A 21,976-nucleotide genomic window follows, 5' to 3' on the forward strand; every position below is an offset into this window, starting at 1 on the left:
GAAATTTTTTGAGGTTAGGATTGAGTTTTGTTTAGGAAGAGTTATTTTGATGATTATTGGGAAAATTAGAGAAATTTTTTGTAAAATAATAATATTTTAAATATTGGACATAAAATTGGAAAGAAATAAATTTTTAGATTAAAATAGTGCTTATTTTATGTAGAAGCTTAAGAAATCATTTTGGATGTAAATATTCATTATTTTTTTTACACATAAACTATTATAGATATTAATAAGATTAATTTACCAGATATTTAATAATTTTAAGAATTTTTGTCACAAATTATCGCAAAAAAAAAGTGAGAAACAAAAATTGGCATGTAGATATTTTAAAAATATTAGCAATGCAATTTTTTTTTATTTTTTGAGTGAGATAAAAGATTTAGTTTAAAAAGTTTAAGGTAGATGGCGCTAAGTTCGGGGATTCCCCGGGAAAATGGGAAATTTTTTGATGTCAAGATTGAATTTTGTTTAGGAAGAGTTATTTTGGTGATTGTTGGAAAAATTAGAGGAATTTTTGGTAAAATATTAATGAAATTTTAAATATTAAACAGAAAATTGGGAAGAAATAAATTTTTAGATTAAAATAGTGCAAATTTTAAAAATTTTATGAAGTCTTATAGAATCATTTTGGTACCGGTGCTACAAAAAAAAAAACATTAATTATTTTTTTACACAGAAATTATTATAGATATTTATTTGGTAGATATTTGATAATTTTTGTAACTAATTATAGCAAAAAAATGAGAAAAAAAAATTAAAAATGCAATTTTTTTTAATTTTTTGGGTGAGATAGAAGATTCAGTTAGGAAAGTTTAAGGTAGATAGCGCTGAGTTCTGGGATTCCCCGGGGAAATGGGAAATTTTTTTTTGGTTAGGATTGAATTTTGTTTAAAAAGAGTTATTTTGATGATTATTGTGAAAATTAGAGGAATTTTTAGTAAAATATTATTAGAATTTTAAATATTGGACCTAAAATTAGAAAGAAATACATTTTTAGATTAAAAGAGTATAAATTTTATGAAAAAACTTAAGGAATCATTCTGGTCCCGGCGCTCGAAAAAAAAGGAAAATTTCATTTTTCTACAAAAAAATTATAAATATTAATGAGATTAATTTATTAATAGATATTTGATAATTTTACAAATTTTTTAACATATAAATTATAGCAAAAAAAAACTGACATGTAGAAATTTTTAAAAATTAAGAAAGCAATTTTTTAAAATTATTTTTTAGGCGAGATAGAAGATTTAGTTGACAGAATCTAGGATAGGTGGCGCTGAGTTCTGGGATTCCCCGGGCAAATGAGAAATTTTTTAAGGTTAGGATAAAGTTTTGTTTAGGAAGAGTTATTTCGATGATTATTGGAAAAATTAAAGGAATTTTTGGTAAAATATCGATGAAATTTTTCAATATTAGACATAAAATTGGAAAGAAATAAATTTTTAGATGAAAGTAGTGTAAATTTTATAAAGAAGCTTAAGAAATCATTTTAGATGCAAATGTTTATTATTTTTTTACACATAAACTATTATAGATATTGATATAAAATTTCTTTTTTGAAAGTTACAAACTAGAATGACCCCTTAGAATATTTAACTTTATTAATAATTTTATTTTTGTTATTTTAGTCGAAAGAGTCATCATCAGTTTTGAGTTGTGATATTTCAACTGACGATAAATATATAGTCACCGGCTCTGGGGATAAAAAAGCAACTGTTTACCAAGTTATTTATTAACGTTTAAATGTGTAATATACTTTTAGATAATTATTTGATAATGAAAATTATTAATTATTAAATCAAGGCTTGTAAATAAATTATATATTTAGATTAATTAATACTACTATATTTATGAAATTTAAATACCCGATTACAACGATTAATTATTTACTGTCTTAAAAAAAAATTTTATTTTTCATTGCTCAAAAAAATTATTATTTAAAAAATATTCAATTTAAAATATTAAAAATTTTGTAAAAAATAAAAAAATTATCTATATAATCATAAAATAAATAATATAAAAATAGAAAAAAAAAAAAATCAACTAAAGTCTGTGATCAATAATTAATCATCGTATTGAGATCACTTTATTTAAATTAATTTAATACATATCGCGTGACTAATGCTAAAAGGGCGCATTAAAAAATTTTTTTTGTCATTCTTCTTGAAATCACTCGAAACACAAAGATCTGTAAAAAAAAAAATTCGAGTATACTAAAGCTAAAAGGTGAACGAGATAATGAATCTTAATTTCAAAATTTTAAAGAAGACAATGAATCCTAATTTTCAAACCTTTGATATTCACTTACACATTTCTGTTACATGAATTTATCGTTCTAGATCATCTCAGATTATCATCTTCTATAATTTGTATAATTTGTACCACTGAGTTTAACTCTTAAATTTTTAATGCTCAATTTTTATACTCAAATTTATTTTTTTTTCTTGTATTTGTCATAATTGTATCCCAAAGTAAAGTAAAGAAAAACGATCAATTCTTAATATCTAATATTTTTGAAATTTTATATATTCATTAGTCATACGTGTACTTTTATTGTAACTCTTTTTGTATACTTTTGCCATCTGGCTATACTGCCTTGGCATTGAAATTAAATAATAAATAAATAAATAAAAGGGCGTAAATGCGCCCTTTTAGCTTTTAGAAAAGTAGTGCCTAAAGCTAAAAGGGCACATAAAAAAAATTTAAGTTTTTATAAAAAATTTTGATAAATAGCTTCACAAGACATAAAATAAAAAAGTTTTATGAATAAAAAAAAAAATTTCTTAACAGCCGGTTCCTACACGGAAAGAACAAGATGACACTGGGTATCATCCTAGATTATACTCAGTATTATCTATGGTGAAAAAAAATTTCAGATAGTAGCTAGAAAAATCCAGATTATACTGCGTGATATCTGGATTATACTCATTGTAATCTGGATTATACTAACTACTATCTGAAATTTTTTTTTACTCAGTATAATCTGAGATGATATCCAGTGTCATCTTGTTCTTTTCGCGTACGATTGCAGCTTTATATTTCTCTTCTAGATAAAGAGGAATTTTGAAAAAAACGCTCTGCTACGTGATAGATTTTTAAATTATCTATTTCTTATAGCAGGGTGTTTTTTTCAAAATTCTCATTTGTTCAAAAGAAAAACATAAAATTTCAATAGCTTTATAATCATGAATGCACCGAGGATAGTAACGTTTCTTGCAGTGAGTGCGACGCGAGAAAAAGAGGGGATCGGCTGTTTTTAAGTACTTAAACAATATTGAAAAAATAATAATTTTTAACTATTTTTATACAAGCAATGGATAGTTAAATTAATCGAAAACTAATAGGATTAAAATAATTTTCAAATAAAAAATAAATTAATACAATCACGCATATTTTGCAATTTTTTAAAAATATTTTTAATTGTAATTTTAAAAGAATGTATGTTGAGTTAGAATACGCCTCTTTCGTGTGAATCTACCGTTTTTTTTTATTTTTAGGCTAAAAATGAGCATTTTAATGAATTATTTAGAAAAAAAATCCATAAGTTCTTTTAGCTTTAGGTCATAAAATTTTCAAATTCCTCAAGCTAAAAGGGCGCATAATTAGAAATACGCTCTTTTAGCTTTAGGAAATCAATGCTTGATTTTTCGACGAAGAATATGTCAACTAGTCGATTGGTGATAAAAAAAAAAAATTATGCGCCCTTTTTGCATTAGTCACGCGATATAAATACGATGGAAAAAAAATTTAAAATTTTTTTAATAGTATAGGTTTATTTTTTTTTTTAATTAAAAAAACAATTATTATTTGCGAATTTATTTTTTTACGACAAATAATTACATTTTATTTAAATTGTACAATATTTTAAAAAGTAAAAAATCATTAAAGAAAAATTAAATAATTTTCTTATGATTTATAATTTATATAAATGTTATTTACATTTTTTAATTATTTTCTCAAACCAAAAAATTGAATTATTGTAAATATATCAATTAAAATTTGATTTTTTATGTTTTTTTAAAATACTAAAATTACTTTTATTAAAAAATCTAAAATATACATAATAAAATTTCAATATTTATAAATTTATTTATGAATATTTTAATAACTATAAATAAATGGAAATTTACAAGTCATTTATACATACAGATTAATCTATTTAAATATCACTTTTAATATTTTAATTAATTTAAATTAAAAATGACAGTCTGTTTATTTTTTTTTTTTTTAATATTTATTCCTTTGATAATAATTTAAAAAAATTTCATTGCGAAAAAAAAATTATTTATTCAGTTAAAAATCAAGTCTGTACAATTTTAAAAATAAAATCAGAAAAAGGAACAAATTTAAACAATGGTTAATGTACATTTGTTTTCTTAAAACAATTTATTTACTTTTTCTTAAATTACTAACTTAATTATTAATTATTAATTAAAAATAATAATAATAATCAATAATAATTAAATGAATAAGAATAATCAAAACGGAGTTTATTTTTAATTTCATTTAACAATTTACAAGTATTAAACTCCGTATTTATTTTTTTATTTTATTAATTTTTAATAATTAAGTAAACCCGTTTACTTTGTTCATTTTTTTATTTTAAAATTGTGTAGCCTAGTTAATAACTTGAAATTTAAAAAAAAAAGAATTTTGAAAATAATAATAAAATATTTACACAATAAATATTCTAATGTAAATAATATAAAAATTATTAATTTATAATAATAATAATAATTATCAGTTTAACTAATTTATGTATGGATATTTTTTGCGAAAAAAGATGATCCTTATTATTGTTATTATTATTATTATTTTTAATATTAGTTAATTTTAGGTTTAAGAAGAATAAGAAGACACTTGATGGTCAATCACTGTCCGATCCAACGGCATAAACTTTTTTCCTTTTTTTTGCTTGTTTTGGTTTAGTAATCATTTCATCCTTAAAAAAAAAATTAAATTATTTTTAAAGATAGATATAGAGAAAAAGAACAAATTTTTTTTAAAATGAGCAATTTTAAAAGAAATTAATTTGTTTAAAATTTTGAAATTTTGCAATATTGAATAATGAGTTTTGTTAAATTGCACTGTCCTTTTTTAGATATTGATGTTTTTAAAGATATAAGCTCATCCTGATGTTACACTCATCAAGAGCTTTCATTTGAGTTCCTATATGAATTTTTGATATATTTCATATATTTCACAAATACCAGAAATATCATATATATATATATATATATATATATATATATGAAAAATTCATGTGGGTACTCAAATGAAAGGTCTTGATGAGATTAACATCAGAATGAGCTTATATTTTAAAAAATGTCAATATTTAAGAAATTATGTTGTATTTCGTCAATTTATGACATTTTTAAAGATATAAACTCATTTCGATGATACACTCATTAAGAGCTTTCATTTGAGTACCCACATGCATTTTTGATATATTTTTCATATATACATATATATATATATATATATATATATATATATATATATATACTGCTATATATATATATATATAATATATATAAATATATAATATATATGAAAAATTGATGTGGATACTCAAATGAAAGGTCTTAATGAGTGTAACATCGGGATGAACTTATATCTTTAAAAATGTCAATATTTAAGAAATTATGTTATATTTTTTCAATTTATGACATTTTCAAAGATATTTCGAAATGCTCTAGCTCTAGATACATAATTAAGAAATGACCTTGTATTTTGTAAAATATTGACATTTTTAAAGAGATAAGCTCATTTCAATGTTACACTTATCAAGAGCTTTCATTTGAGTACTCACATGCATTTTTGATATATTTTTCATATATACATATATATATAATATATATAAATATATAATATATATGAAAAATTGATGTGGATACTCAAATGAAAGGTCTTAATAAGTGTAACATCGGGATGAGCTTATCTCTTTAAAAATGTCAATATTTAATAAAATACAAGGTCATTTCTTAATTATGTATCTAGAGCTAGAGCATTTTGAAACGCAGCCTAAATAAGTTTTTCCGAATCTAATTTATATGTACGTAAATTTCAAGTATCATGTTGTTTTATGTACCGAGACTAAAACCCTGGTTTAATGCTTGTAAAATAGAAGATTTCTAGCGACCTTGCTTTATTAAATATTTAATTTTGTTGAATTGTACTGTACTTTTTTCAATATAGACATTTTGAAAGATATAAGCTCATCCCGATGTTACACTCATTAAGAGCTTTTATTTGAGTACCCACATGCATTTTTGATATATTTTTCATATATACATATATATAATATATAAAATATATGAAAAATTGATGTGGGTACTCAAATGAAAGGTCTCGATGATTCTATCATCAAGATGAGCTTATATCTTTGAAAATGTCAATAGTTCTCAACATACTAGCTCGGTTTTTTAATTATGTATGGATATTTTTAATTACGTAAAATTGCATTGTACTTTCTTAAATACTGACATTTTTAAAGACATAAGCTCAATCTGATGTTACACTCATCAATAGCTTTTATTTGAGTACCCACATGCATTTTTGATATATTTTTCATATATACATATATATAATATATAAAATATATGAAATATTGATGTAGGTACTCAAATGAAAGGTCTCGATGAGTATAACACCAGGATGAGCTTATATCTTTAAAAATGTCAAGAGTTTACAAGATACAAGGTAATTTCTTAATTAAGTATCTAGAGATCTTTTCAAATGCAGCCTAATTATCATTCTCAATTGACTATCCATCCTGGAGTCAAAATTTTCCTTATTCTTAATAATATACATTGCTCATTTAAAATAAAAATTTTTTCGAATAAAAACTCATAATTATAAATAAATATAATTACCTCACTACTTTGGTCAGTACTGTCACTATTACGGTCTCTAGGAGGCGGCCGTTTACTGGCGGTTCTTTCTCTAGTAGAAATAATTTTTCTATGACCAGCTCCAGTCTTCGAAGATCCTGTAGCTGATGCAGTGTGTTTACGTGATGAAGATGTAGGTGGCGGAGGAGGTGGTTCATTTTCTTCATTAACTTCAGCAAGTGCAAATAAATCACCATAACTTTTTCTCAAACTATCGCTGCTAGCAGCTTGAGCTTGTTGAAGTGCTTTTTGCATTCCTTCAGTTTGATACAATTGTAAATCTGAAGATGCACGACAATGTTGTCGTAATTGATCTAAATGACCTAATACTTGTTCTCCAGTGGGTGGTCCGGACTGCTGTTGATTTTGTTTAGCGCCGGCGCGTTTCCGTTTATTTGGACTTGTTGCGGGATAACGTGTGCTCAATAAATTAGCCAATAGTTCACCTAATTTGTCTTCATAATCTCTACACCAATAACGAAGTGCCGCTACGACAAATGTATCACCATCATTATTTTGACGAGTAAATAATTGACGTAATAGTTCCAGGGTTGGTCTGAAAAATAAAAATAATATAAGAAAATGATTTTTTAACATCATAGGATTTAATAAATATTTATTAACAGTTAATAAATTATTTATTAAATATGATTTAAATGTTAATATATATTTGTTAATTAACAAATATTTATTAACAGTAATAAGTAATTTATTAAGTACAATTTATTAATTCTTAATAAATATTTATTAATGGTTAATGAATATTAGGGTGGCTCAAAAAAACTGACTATTTTTTTTTTCTTAGTCTCGAGTGAAAAAATGTTAGTTTTTGATATTTTAAGAGCCCTCACCAAAGGACAACTTAAAAAAAAATTTTTAAGAGGTCACTCAAAATTTTTTAAAATTTCAAAAATCGAATTTTTTTTTTTTTTAATTTTTTTTCTCGTTACGGTATAATTTTATAGACCAAAAAAAATAAGTTTCTGAAAATTTCAGTTCAAAATTTAAATTTTGAAAGGTCGCTTATAATTTTTTTTTTTTTCTTTAATTAGTCATATCGCTGACTTTAACTGTTGGAAGTGGTACGTTGGGGTCTTTTTGGTTTGTAAAAATCTTAACCTAAGCGGCAAGGTCAAATCTCAACCAAGCTGGTTTCTAAGACCAGCTTGGGATTCGAACCCACGCCTGGCAGTTGATTAAATAAAATTATTAAATTAAAAAAAAATTATATTTTCTATGTTGTGCTTGATTTTTAGTTCATCTCGTGATGTATTTTTATCGATTATGGTACTAAATAAAAAAAAAAAAATGCATGGAATTTTAATTTGAATAGTAAAAGGTCGCTCGAAAAAATCTAAACTATGCACTAATAAATTGAAAAAAATTATGAGCAACCTTTTCAAATTTTAATTTTGAACTGAAATTTTCAGAAAATTATTTTTTTTTATTCATTTTATATATTTTACAAATATGAGATGAATCATATGTATAAAATATGTAACTTCAGGATGAGCTTAGATTGTTAAAAATATCATTAGTAGACAAAATAAAACGTCATTTCTTAGTTATTGACATTTTTCAAGATATAAGCTCATTCTAATATTACGCTTATCGAGACCTTTCATTTAAGTACGCACACGATTTTTTTCATATATTTTATATACCTATATGATATTTCCCATATTTGTGGAATATTTAAAATACATAAAAAATTCGTGTGAGCTATGTAAATATTACTATAATGTAATATAGCTACAGACGTAATTTATTCCAGTTAAGAGAAAAATAAATTAATTTAAATAATCTTAGCTAGAGATAAAGCTATAGAATTTCCAAATGTAGTCTATATTTACACTTTTTCAATGTCTGATCTATCGTGCCCGTAGATCTCATTTATTAAAAAAATCGAATTTTCCCGGAAAAATATCAAAATGGCGAGGTGCCCCGAGGCGGGGAGTCCGAATACACCAAGAGATATTTATTACAAATAATAAGCAGACTTTACTATCGAATAATTATCAAGACTTTATTTAGTCAAATAAAATAAAACGAATAAATTTTCACACAAAAATTATTCAGTTTATTAACAGAAAACGACTGTTTGAATTATTTGAGCTATTCTAACGATTCAAATTATTCGGACTATTCGAATTATTCGAATATTCGATTCGAATTATTCGTAAACTCGAATATTCGCACACCCCTAAATTTTATGCATAATCTAATATTTTTTATTTAACATTGATGACGAAAAGACCTCCTTAATTTGAATTAATGACCACGATTTTACATATATAAACTTTTGAACTATATATATTTTCTTATTCAGATCGACGAGCCGAGAAAGGATATACAAAAATTTTTTTAAAATTCTGACATGAGGAACAATGCAATAGTTATATTTCTATTAAATCTACTAAAAATAAATTCAGATCATTTAATATTGTTGAATTTCTGCGCTCTTTTGGCTTTAGGTCACTAAATTTTCGATGTCCTAAAGCTAAAAGGGCGTATAAGTTAAAACATACGCTCTTTTGGCTTTGGAAATAAATTTTTTTATTTTTAGACTTAGAAAGTGTTAATAAAGCGATTAGTAAAAAAAAAAAAAAATTTATACGCTTTTTCAGCATTTGGGTCGCGATTTATACGTGTACTTTATTATATTATTTTTTTGTATGCTTTTGCCATTTTGCTATACTGCCTTGGCATTGAAATTAAATAATAATTAAAAAAACCCAAATTCAAACCTTGACCTTTCCAATGATATTAAATTTAATTTAAAAAACAAATTTTATCACATAAATCCTCCAAAGAAAAAATTTTCCTTATAAATAATAAAATAAAAATAAAAATTATTTACCTTTCTTGCTTCAACATAAACAATATCGCTGTCATAGCTTCCGCATGATTTTTAAATTGCAGTTTAGGAACTACTGGAAGGACATACTTAATCGGAAAATCATGAGCAGTAATAAGTTGCCAAAAGCAATACTGTTCAAAAGTTTCCCACTCTAGACTCTTGATAAGCAAGCCATTAAAAGAATCTTTCTCCAGCATCTTCAATTGTCCTTGGAGTATTTGACACACTAGGTCTTGCAACTGACAAGAGTCAACAGTACTGACAACTAAGTGCAGAAGAGTTGCATTACCCAGTGCGATATTTTGAAAGCCCATAAACACATCTGGTACCAAGTAACACAATAAAAGTACATTATCTTGATGGCAATTTTTCAAATCATCGAGCAAACAAGCTTCTAATTTTTTATTTCGATGGTGAGAAAAATCTTTATAGACAGCAGCTTTTACTTCATTGGTAATATTTGATGCTAATCCTTCACGTTTTTCCTCCTCACGACCCCAAACTTTTAAAAAATACAATAATAAATATCCAATTGAAGGTTGCAAATTTCGTAACTCAGCCAACATATGACCCAGGAATTTTTTTCTACTATCTTCTTCTTTGCACAATTGGAAATAATTACGAAACATTACAAATATTGGTGTACTTATACTGTCAATTAATGATTCATCATTTGAATTATTTGAAGGAAATATATCGGAAGTTATTTCAGATGCTAAAATTGTTGATAAACAATTAGCAAGTGGTGTAATTGAATCTACACCTAAATCATCTTCAAGAATCATTTGGACAATTCGTTCCATCGTCTGACAACGTGACTCATTATCAGTCTCATTATAAAGATTATTTACAGCTGATTTAACTTCATCAGGCTCCAAAGTGATGTTTAAGTGACAAGTTATGTCTTTTATTATGCAATTTGAAGATGTAGAAGATGATGATGAGGAAGATGATGATGATGATAAAGATTGTTTTATTAATTCACGCTCTCGGTCTTTTTTTAATTTTATTTTTGATAAAGGAACGTCGTCGTCATCCTCCTCGTCGTTATCATCATTGTTATGCTCATCGTCGACTTCATTTTCGTCGTCATTGTCGTTTTCATTTTCATCCTCGTCTTTTACTTTAGTCACTATCCTGAAAAAGTTAAAAAATAAATAAAATTAGAATGTTGATTCTGATATAATAAAATAGGGTAAAGGAGACAAATATTGATAACTTGATTTTTAAAAAATTAGTAATATTTTATGTTCAATAATTATGAATTTTTAATTATACTTTGGTTAAATTGCATTGTACTTTGTTAAATATTAACGTTTTTAAATATATAAGCTCATCCTGATGTTACACTCGTCAAGAGCTTTCATTTGAGTACCCACATGCATTTTTGATATATTTTTCATAAATACATATATATAATATATATTTTAAGGATATAAGCTCATCTTGATGTTACACTCATCAAGAGCTTTCATTTGAGTACCCACATGCATTTTTGATATATTTTTGATATATTTATATATAATATATATAAATATATAAAATATATGAAAAATTGATGTGGGTACTCAAATGAAAGGTATTGATGAGTGTAACATTAGGATGAGCTTATATCTTTAAAAATGTCAATAGTTCACAACATACAAGGTCATTTCTTAATAATTGACATTTTTAAAGATATAAACTCATTTCGATGTTACACTTATCAAGAGCTTTCATTTGAGTACCCACATGCTTTTTTATATATTTTTCATATATACATATATATGATATATATAAATATATAAAATTTATGAAAAAATGATGTGGGTACTCAAATGAAAGGTCTCGACGAGTATAATGTCGGGGTGAGCTTATATCTTAAAAAATGTTAATAATTGACAAGATACAATGTAATTTCTTAATTATGGATATTTTTAAAAATGTAAGCTCATCCTGATGTTACACTCATCAAGACCTTTTAATTGAGTACCCACATCAATTTTTCATATATTTATTTATATTATATATATGTATATATGAAAAATGTATGAAAAATGCATGTGGGTATTCAAATGAAAGGTCTCGAAGAGTGTAACATCAGGATGAGCTTATATCTATAAGAATGCCAATAGTTGACAAGATACAAGGTCATTTCTTAATTATTGACATTTTTAAAAATATAAGCTCATCCTGATGCTACACTCATCAAGAGCTTTCATTTGAGTACCCACATGCATTTTTGATATATTTTTCATATATACATATATATATAATATACTTTAAATGAAAATTTAAGCATCCATTTAAATATATCCAGCAAAAAAGAAATAAATTTGGGTACAATTGTCAGAAATTTGAAAAAATTAGTCAAAAAACCTCGCCGTGTTTGCTACATTCATGATCAATTTATATAAAATTAAATACTTCATAATCAATAAATAATCATTTGTCAAAACAATTTAATATCCAAGATTAATTATCAATTATTTTTGTAAGAAAAAACATGTTAATAATTGAATTAATAATCTGTTGAACAATTGGTGTTGTAAATTATCCAATGTACCTAATATTAGTATGGCTTGAAAGATTGATTTAAATATGAGTACTGAAGATAATATTGTATCAGAATACAGAACATCTAACAACAATACTTCAATTATTAACATGTCAGTGCATAATCCTACTGGTCAGTATTTGGAACATACAAGGTCAATATTTAGTAAGTAATGTTTAATATTTAGAGCAATCGGCTGTAACGTTAATTATTACAATTAAATGTTTATTATTATGTATTTTATAAACAAAAGTATTATAGTTTGTAAGTTAAAACTATAAAAAAAGGAAAACACTCGTTTCGGCTGATAAACTCTTCCAATAAATTTACAAATAATTTATTTATGTTCATTTTATCTAAACTGTTCAATATTTGAAGCCTTTATTCTAATTAGTATTTTTTTTTTTTTTTTAATTTTTAATAAAATTACCTCAAAGGTATTTCCTCTTCATCGTCACTAAATGCTGGTTCTGGATCTTGTCCATGATAATTATTTTCATTTGAATTTAATGTTGTCGAAGCAATTACAGTTCCTGGCATTAAATTATTGTCTAACATTAATCCTGGACCCATGTCTTTGTTGATTTCCTCTATTTTACCTATATATTTTATAGGAGCTTTATTACTGATAGCTATTAAAATATCATTTAGAAAATTGAATTAATAAAAGATGTTAAAAAAAAAAAAAAATCAAATAAATTACAAAAAATACGAAAAAAACATCAAATAAAATTTTATATAATAATTAATAGTTAATATTAAAAAAAAAAATAAAAAATGATAGATCTAAAATAATTACCAGAGTCAGCGTTTGATTGTAAACAAAATTCTTTAAAGTTTTCCCGTATTTTAATACGTAATTCACGATCTAATTTTGAATTGTCAAACAATTGATACAGTGAGGGCAATACACGTTTTTCTAATATTTGCCTTAATGATGAAAAAATACCATTACGAACTTTATCTGTTAGTGCTGGGTAAAAATTTGGTATTATCTAAAAACAAAAAAAGAAATAAATAAATAAAGTACAAATAAATAATTAATAATAATAATAAGAATAATAACAACCAGCAACTTTGCAGTCACTATGTGACTGCTGTGACTTATCAACTAGAAATAAATAAAATTTTGCTTCATTAAATAATGACTTTTGTTAAATTGCACTGTACTTTCTTAACTATTGACATTTTCAAAGATATAAGCTCATCCCGATGTTACACTCATCAAGAGCTTTCATATGAGTACCGACATGCATTTTTGATATATTTTTCATATATACATAAATATAATGTATATAAATAAATAAAAAATTGATGTGGGTACTCAAATAAAAGGTCTCGATGAGTGTAATGTCGGGGTGAGCTTATATCTTTAAAAATGTCAATATTTCATAAAATATTTATTAAATTGCACTGTATTTTCTTAAATATTGACGTTTTTTAAGATATAAGCTCATCTTGATGTTACACTCATCAAGAGCTTTCATTTAAGTACTCACATGCATTTTTGATATATTTTTCATATATACGTATATAAAAAATATATAAATATAAAAAATATATGAAAAATTGATGTGGGTACTCAAATGAAAGGTCTCGATGAGTGTAATGACGGGGTGAGCTTATATCTTTAAAAATGTCAATAGTTCACAAGATACAAAGTCATTTCTTAATTATGTAGCTAGAGCTAGAGTATTTTCGAATGCAGCCTAAATAAATTTTTCCGAATCTAATTTATATGAACGTAAACTATAAGTATCATGTCGGATTATGTACCGTGACTAAAACCCTGGTTTACTGCTTGTAACATTAAAGGTTACTAGCAACCTTGCTTTATTAAATAATGAATTTGGTTAAATTACACTGTAATTTCTTGAATATTGACATTTTTATAGATATAAGCTCATCCCGATGTTACACTCATCAAGACCTTTTATTTGAGTACCTACATGCATTTTTGATATATTTCTCATATATACATATATGAAATATATATAAATATATGAAAAATTGATGTGGGTACTCAAATGAAAGGTCTCGATGAGTGTAACATCAGAATGAGCTTATATCTTTAAAAATGTCAATAGTTTACAAGATACAAGGTAATTTCTTAATAATTGACATTTTTAAAGATATAAAATCATTTCGATGGTACACTCATCAAGAGCTTTTATTTGAGTACCCACAAGGCATTTTTTATATATTTTATATATATGGTATTTGTGAAATATATAATATATATAAATATATGAAAAATTGATGTGGGTACTCAAATGAAAGGTGTTGATAAGTGTAACATCGGAATGAGCTTATATCTTTAAAAATGTCAATAGTTCACAAGATACAAGGTCATTTCTTAATAATTGACATTTTTTAAGATGTAAACTTATTTCGATGTTACACTTATCGAGACCTTTCATTTGAGTACCCACATGCATTTTTATATATTTTTCATATATACATATATATAATGTATATAAATATATGAAAATTTGATGTGGGTACTCAAATGAAAGGTCTCGATGAGTGTAACATCAGAATGAGCTTATATCTTTAATAATGTCAATGGTTCTCAAGATATAAGGTCATTTTTCAATTTTGTATTTAGAGAAAGAAAATTTCGAAGACCTTTGCAATAACACTAAATTTCTCTAAAAAAATCGATTTTATCATATGACTTGGAAACAAAATTTTTCTTACTCTCTTAATAATATAGATAATAATGATAATAATAATAATAAATTACCCGACATAAAAAATCCAAAAGTGTAGCAGTGACAGCAGGATGCGATCTCATTGAATTATTCATAACAAGTATAGCTGGTTCAATATTCATTATATTGTCCTTTTCAGGATCAAAAAATAACCAATCATAAAATAACGCCAATTTAGCATTACTGGCAGCAACATTTGATGTACAAGTAGTTAACAACCATCCAATAACAGCCCAACGTGGAATAATATCTGAACATAATAATTCATTTGTTGGATGTATTACTCCAACAATAAATCTTATTAAATCACATCTCAATGATTGCGATTCTGGCGTTGCTAAATATTGCCGTTGAAACCAATCTTGATAACGTTTGTGATTGCCAAAACGTACGCTTGCTGTTAAAAATACTAGTTTACGCTCCATATCGGGAGTTAAGCGTGATTGTAAAAAACGACGTGATGTACGTGTTTGCAATAATTGTAGTACGCCGGTTAAATTTGGATTTAGTGATCTCGGATTTGTTAATAAATCACGCCAAAGGCTCTCAAATTCTGGTAATCTTGCTACATTTTGTAATAAACGTACTAGATCTCTGTAAATAAAGTAATTTATTTTAGTTTTATTCAATGATAACAATTATGATACTGAAATTAAAAGACATCTATTTTAATTTTTTAGAATTTTATAATTATTTAATTATTAATAAAAAATTTTAATAAAAAAATTTCAAGTAAATATTTCTTCTTTTTAATTGATTTTTACTAAAATTTCAAGTAAAAATTAAAAAAAAAATAATATTTTTTCTTATCAGTGATTAAAAAAAAAATTTCAATTACAAATTTTTAAAAGATCATTTTTTTTTATAATTGATTCAAAAAAAATCATAATTACAAATTTTTCAATCATTTTTTTTATTATTGAATTTTTTTTTAATTTCAAGTAAAAATTAAAAAAAAAAAAAAACATTTTTTTAATTAATTGATTTCTTAAAAAATTTCAATTAAATGTTTTTTTTTTTATAATTGATTTAAAAAAAGTGTCAATTACAAATTTTTAAATCATTTTTTTTATAACTGAACTTTTTAAAAATTTCAAGTAAAAATTACAAAAAAAAAAAAAATTTTTTAATCAATTGATTTCTTAAATAATTTCAAGTAGAATTTTTTTTATAATTGAATTAAAAAAAAAAAAATGCCAATTACAAATTTTTCAATTATTTTTTTTTTAATTTCAAGAATTGAAAAAAAATTTTTATTTTTATAATTGATTCAAAAAAAGTCTTAATCACAAATTTTTGAATCATTTTCTTTGTAATTGAATTTTTTAAAAATTCCAAGTAGTTTAAAAAAATATTTCAATTACAAATTTTTAAAAATCATTTTTTTGATAATTGATTTTTTTTTTAATTTCAAGTAAAAATTAAAAAAATTTTTTTTTTATTAATTAATTTAAACAAAATATTTTAATTAAAAATTTTCAAAAAACTTTTTTTTATAGTTGATTTTTAAAAAAACTTCAAGTAAAAATTGAAAAAAAATTTTTTTTTCAATTGATTTCTAAAAAAATTTTTTAATATTTTTTTATAATTGATTTTTGCTAAAAAAAAATTTTTTTTGAGATGTCTGATAATTTCAGTATCAATAATAATAAAATTAATAAAAATACCAATAATAATAATAATAATAATAGTAATAGTTACCTCCCAATAAGTAAACAGTCAACAATATGTTCTCTGATTAACGTAACAGTAAAAGTAACCTCCTTAGCCCTCAATTGTTGTAAATGAGGAGCACTATGATCTTCAATTAACCGTAAATAAGTATAAACAATAAAAGCAACTAAATAAGGAAAATTTCCTACCCAGGGTCGATTGTCTTGAAAAATATCAAGTAATGCTTCAACTAAATAAATATTCCTAGGTGAAATATCACCACCAGCAGCGTGTCTCAATAAACTCAAACATAAATTATCAACACCAGCAATATTTGTTCTTATTAATTCACGTAACAACCACAATAATTGACTACGTGTTGTATCATTTAATCTTAAATACCGTTCAAGCACTAATTGATTTAAATGACTTAGCACAATAGCCAGTCCATCACGTGTAATTAATGTTAAATCACGATAACTTTTAGTTGCATCTTGTGGGTCTGTTAAAATAACAACCAAAAGACCCAAGGATACTTCTTCGTGAGTTTTATCCTTACAAACTGCATTATTTAATGTATCATGTGCTTCCTTTTCCGACAAACCAGCAGTAAGTCCCTGGAGCACACCATGACAGCGTTCAAATTTCTGTAAATAAATAAAAATTAATTTAGCAGAAGGTCAATAATTTTAATAATTTTTGTAACTAATAAATTATAGAAAAAAAAATTGACAAGTAGAAATTTAAAAAATTTTAAACTGATATAATTAAAAAATAGTTAAAAAAAAATTAAAAACTAGCCAAGACTGCTAACTTTAATGTCAATAATTATTTTTTTTATTAGCAGATAGTTTATAATTTTAAGAATTTTTTTTACAAATTATGGCAAAAAGTATTTAAAAAAAATTCAATTTTTTTTAAAGTATTTTTTGGAACAAATTTGATTGTTAAAAAAAATTAAAAAATAGTCAAGTGACAGCTAAATTTAATGTTAGAAATTTATAAAAATTAATTTAGTAGATGCTCAATAATTTTAATAATTTTTGGAACAAATAAATTAAAGAAAAAAAATTGACAAGCGGAAATTTAAAAAATTTGAAAATGCAATTTTTGAAAAATAATTTTTTTGAACAAATTTGGTTATTAAAAAAAATTAAAAAATGGTCAAGTGACAGCTAAATTTAATGTCATAAATTTATGAAAATTAATTTAGTAGATGCTCAATAATTTTTGTAACAAATAAATTATAGAAAAAAAAAATTGACAAGTAGAAATTAAAAAAATTTAAAACTGCAATTTTGATATAATTAAAATAATGTTAAAAGAATTAAAAACTAGCCAAGACTGCTAACTTTTATGTCAATAATTTTTTTTTTTTTATTAGCAGGTAGTTTATAATTTTAAGAATTTTTTTTACAAATTATAGCAAAAAAAATTTTTAAAATTCACGTAGAAATTTAAAGAAATTCAATTTTTTTTTTAATTATTTTTTGGAACAAATTATTACATTCAAGTTAGCTGTCAATTGACAATTTTTTAAATTTATTTAACAAAAAAATTTGTAGCAAAAAAATTATTTTTAAAAAATTGCATTTTTTATTTTTTTAAATTTCTAAATGTCAATTTTTTTTCTTACTTTTTTTTTGCCGTAATTAATTTGTTATAATTATAATATTATATAATTATAATAATTTAAAATTTTTAAAATTATTAATTATGCTACATTAATTATCATGAACAAATTTGATTGTTAAATAAAATTATAAAATTGTAGTGGCAACTAAATTTAATGCCATTTTCTTTTTAATTATTTGTAAAAAAAAATTTATTTTTTAAAAATCAAACAAATTAATTTTTATAATTTTTGTTGCAAATTATGACAAAAAAATTGACAAAAAATTTAAAAAATTAAAAAATGCAATTTTTTAGAACAAATTTAAAAAAAAAAATTAAAAATTGGTCAAGACTGCTAACTTTAATGTCAATAATTATTTTTTTTATTAGCAAGTAGTTTATAATTTTAAGAATTTTTTTTACAAATTATAACAAAAAAAATTGTATGTAGAAATTAAAAAAAAATTCAATTTTTTTAAAATTATTTTTTGAAAAAAAATTTGATTGTTAAAAAAAATTAAAAAATGGTCAAGTGACAGCTTAATTTAATGTCATAAATTCATGAAAATTAATTTAGTAGATGCTCAATAATTTTAAGAATTTTTGTAACAAATAATTTATTTAATTATAGAATAAAAAAAAATTGACAAGTGGAAATTTAAAAAATTTAAAACTGCAATTTTAATATAATTAAAAAATCGTTAAAAAAAAAAATTAAAAACTAGTAGAAATTTTAAAAAATTCAATTTTTTTATAATTATTTTGTGGAACAAATTATGACATTCAAGTTATATTAGTTGTCACGACAATTTTTTAATTTTATTTAACAAAAAAATTTGTTCCAAACAATTATTTTTAAAAAATTGTACTTTTTTTAATTTCTAATGTTAATTTTTTTTTCTTATTTTTTTTTTTGCCGTAATTTATTTGTTATAAAATTTTTAAAATTATTAAATATGTGCTAAATTAATTTTCATGAACAAATTTGATTGTTAAATAAACATAAAAAATTGTAAAGTGACAGCTAAATTTAATTAATGTCATTTTCTTTTTAATTATTTGTTAAAAACTTTTATTTTTTAAAAATCAAACAAATTAATTTTTATAATTTTTGTTACAAATTCTGACAAAAAACTGACAAGTAGAAATTTAAAAATAGAATTTTTTAAAAATAATTTTTTGGAAAAAATTTGATTGTTATAAAAAATTAAAACATTTTAAAGTGACAGCTGAATTTAATATAATTTTTTTCTTAATTATTTGTTAAAAATTTTAATTCTTTAAGAATCAAACAAATTATTTTTATGATTTTTGTTAGAAATTATGGCAAAAAAAAATTTTTAAAATTGACAGAAATTAAAAAAAAATTAATTTTTTTTGAATTATTTTTTGGAACAAATTTATTTGTTAGATAAAATTAAAAAATTGTAGTTACAGTTAAATTTTTATAATTTTTGTTAAAAATTAGGACAAAAAAATTAAAAAAATTGGCGTGTAGAAATTTAAAAATTCAATTTTTAAAAAATAATTTTTTTGATCTAATTTTTTTGTTAAAAAAAATTAAAAAATGGTCAAGTGACAGCTAAATTTAATGAAAACTAATTTAGCAGAAAGTTAAAAATTTTAAGAATTTTTGCAACAAATAAATTGTGACAAAAAAAATTGATATTTGAAAATTTTAAAAAACTAAAAATGCAATTTTTAAAAAATAATTTTTTGGAACAAATTTATTTGTAAAAAAAAATTAAAAAATTGTCAAGTGACAGCTAAATTTAATATCATCTAAATTAAATTTCATTTTTTTTTTAATTATTTGCTAAAAATTTGTATTTTTTAAAAATCAAACAATTAAATTTTTATAATTTTTGTTAAAAATCATGAGAAAAAAAATTAAAAAATTGACGTGTAAAAATTAAAAAATATTCAATTCTTTTAAAATTATTTTTTAGAAAAAATTTGATTGTTAAATAAAATTAAAAAATTGACAAATGGCAGCTAAATTAAATATAATTTTCTTTTTAATTATTTGTTAAAAATTATGACAAAAAAATTAACATATAAAAATTAAAAAATGCAATTTTTTAAAAATAATTGGAACAAATTTTTGTTAAAAAAAATTAAAAAATCATTAAGTAGCTAAATTTAATATCATTAAAATTTTTAATAACCCGGGAAAATAATAATTATTTTAAAAAAAGTACAGCAGCGCCATCGGACAAAGTTATAGTTTTTCGTTACTAAAACGTAGATATGGAGTAACACAATGGCGGTGATGGTTATGGATAAAATGTAACACGTACTTACAATAAAAATAATTTATCCCTCATAACAATTTAATAAAAAAAATAAATAAAAAATTACCTCTTCAAGTTCATCTTTGTTTTCAATGCAAGACGTATTAAAAAGTCTCCAATTATTGGAGCTCCCAGTTTTAATTTCCATATTTTCATCCACAAAATCTTATTAAATAAATACTAAGCAGCAATAATAATAATAATTAATATTTATTACGCAGCTACGCAATTGAAAACTTGAGTATAATTTTTAGACTTCACAATTTTTCACTTAGCCGTGTTGTGTATATTAGAAGTGGTGGTGGTAGTTGGCCGCTGTTGCTGGTGCTGCTTTAGCCTCTTGCCGTTTCCTCTGTTAACCATCAAAACGAGCATCGTGATATAAGTTATGACTGTTAAATGACCCTCTCTCCGTTTTATTTATTTATTATGCTTCTTTTAATTTATTAACCACAATTTTTATTTTTTAATAAATTTATTTTTTTAATAAATTTATTTTTTTTTTGTCTTGCTGTTTGATTTTCAGGAGCAGTGTATATACAGTAGTGTGTGCTAGTATATACTACAAGCACGTAACTCGTATTAAATGGTACAGTACAGAGCAACAGTGTATATAAGCACTTGCACTTGATAATTATTACGTCCTTATGCTTTGACTCTCACTCCAAGACTCTTCTGCTTGCTTCTGATCTTCTGTTCGAACTACTCAACTTCTCAATACAAAATTACAGCATGTACAATTTTGTGTACGCTATACTCAGATTGTTCAGTGCTGCCATCTCGAATGCGCATGCGCGCATTCACACCTAAAAAAATAAAAAAATGTCTTGGTAAATAAAATTATAAAATACACACCGCGTCAATGAGGCTCTTGATTTTTCGGATTACATCTGGCACCTGAAAATTAATAAATAAATTATTTTTTTTTATAAAAATTAATTAAGGTAGTTTATAATTATAAGAATTTTTGTTATAAATTATTTAAATAATTTTTTGTCAGCTAAATTTAATGTTATTTTATTTTTTAAAAATTATAAAACTAGCAACCTAGCAGTCACTATGTGATTGCTGTAACGTGAAATTATAAAAAATTAAAATTTTGCTTTATTAAATTATTTTTGTTAAATTGCACGGTACTTTCTTAACTATTAACAGCCGAGACCAGTGATTGCAGTTTCAATCGGCTTAGCGAAACGAATGGAAATTTTGAAAAAACGTTTTTAGAGATAATAGATAATTTAATAAACTATTTTACCACAAAGCGTTTTTTTCAAAAATTTCATTCGTTTCGTGAAACCAATTGAAACTGCAATTGCTCTGCTGTTGGGAGTGCGACAGAGATAGTTCCGTTGAACTCCGTGAGAGCAAAGCGAGAAAAAGATGGTCTCGCCTGTTAACGTTTTTAAAGA

General features: G+C 23.4%; 2 protein-coding genes across 6 annotated transcripts in view; one reads left to right on the forward strand and one right to left on the reverse strand.

Annotated features, from left to right (window-relative positions):
- LOC123267478 (protein groucho-like) overlaps positions 1-1,754 on the forward strand; it is a 39,732-nt gene extending 37,978 nt beyond the window's left edge. For all 4 annotated transcript variants that reach the window (XM_044732124.1, XM_044732126.1, XM_044732125.1 and 1 more), the window contains one exon: positions 1,632-1,754. In XM_044732124.1, coding sequence (XP_044588059.1) covers positions 1,632-1,739 — 108 coding nt within the window. In that variant the 3' untranslated portion in view covers positions 1,740-1,754. The remainder of the gene's footprint in view (positions 1-1,631) is intronic.
- A 2,999-nt stretch (positions 1,755-4,753) lies between these two features.
- On the reverse strand, positions 4,754-21,356 carry LOC123267475 (integrator complex subunit 3). Of its 2 annotated transcripts, none has more exons than XM_044732121.1 (8): positions 20,635-21,356; positions 16,708-17,306; positions 15,039-15,600; positions 13,092-13,287; positions 12,723-12,924; positions 9,757-10,893; positions 6,879-7,452; positions 4,754-4,945 (listed from the first exon to the last, which is right to left on the reverse strand). In XM_044732121.1, exons 1-8 carry the CDS (start codon positions 20,713-20,715, stop codon positions 4,871-4,873), a joined length of 3,426 nt encoding a protein of 1,141 aa, XP_044588056.1. In that variant the 5' UTR covers positions 20,716-21,356; the 3' UTR covers positions 4,754-4,870. The 2 variants fall into 2 exon arrangements, with proteins under 2 accessions (XP_044588056.1, XP_044588057.1); XM_044732122.1 differs by having other exon boundaries at positions 12,723-12,891; positions 20,635-21,354.
- Positions 21,357-21,976: the final 620 nt, after the last annotated feature.

The sequence above is a fragment of the Cotesia glomerata genome, linkage group LG6 (genome assembly GCF_020080835.1).
Source record: "Cotesia glomerata isolate CgM1 linkage group LG6, MPM_Cglom_v2.3, whole genome shotgun sequence".
Lineage (NCBI taxonomy): Eukaryota > Metazoa > Arthropoda > Insecta > Hymenoptera > Braconidae > Cotesia > Cotesia glomerata.

What these genes read in the sequence shown, in the direction of transcription:
- LOC123267475 (XM_044732121.1), bottom strand. Translation starts at nt 20,715, where the DNA reads ATGGAAATTAAAACTGGGAGCTCCAATAATTGGAGACTTTTTAATACG. An exon ending in ACAAAGATGAACTTGAAGAG is followed by an intron (nt 17,307 to 20,634) that starts GTAATTTTTTAT and finishes ATTTATTTACAG; the next exon opens with AAATTTGAACGCTGTCATGG. An exon ending in GTACTGACCAAAGTAGTGAG is followed by an intron (nt 4,946 to 6,878) that starts GTAATTATATTT and finishes TTTTTTTTTAAG; the next exon opens with GATGAAATGATTACTAAACC.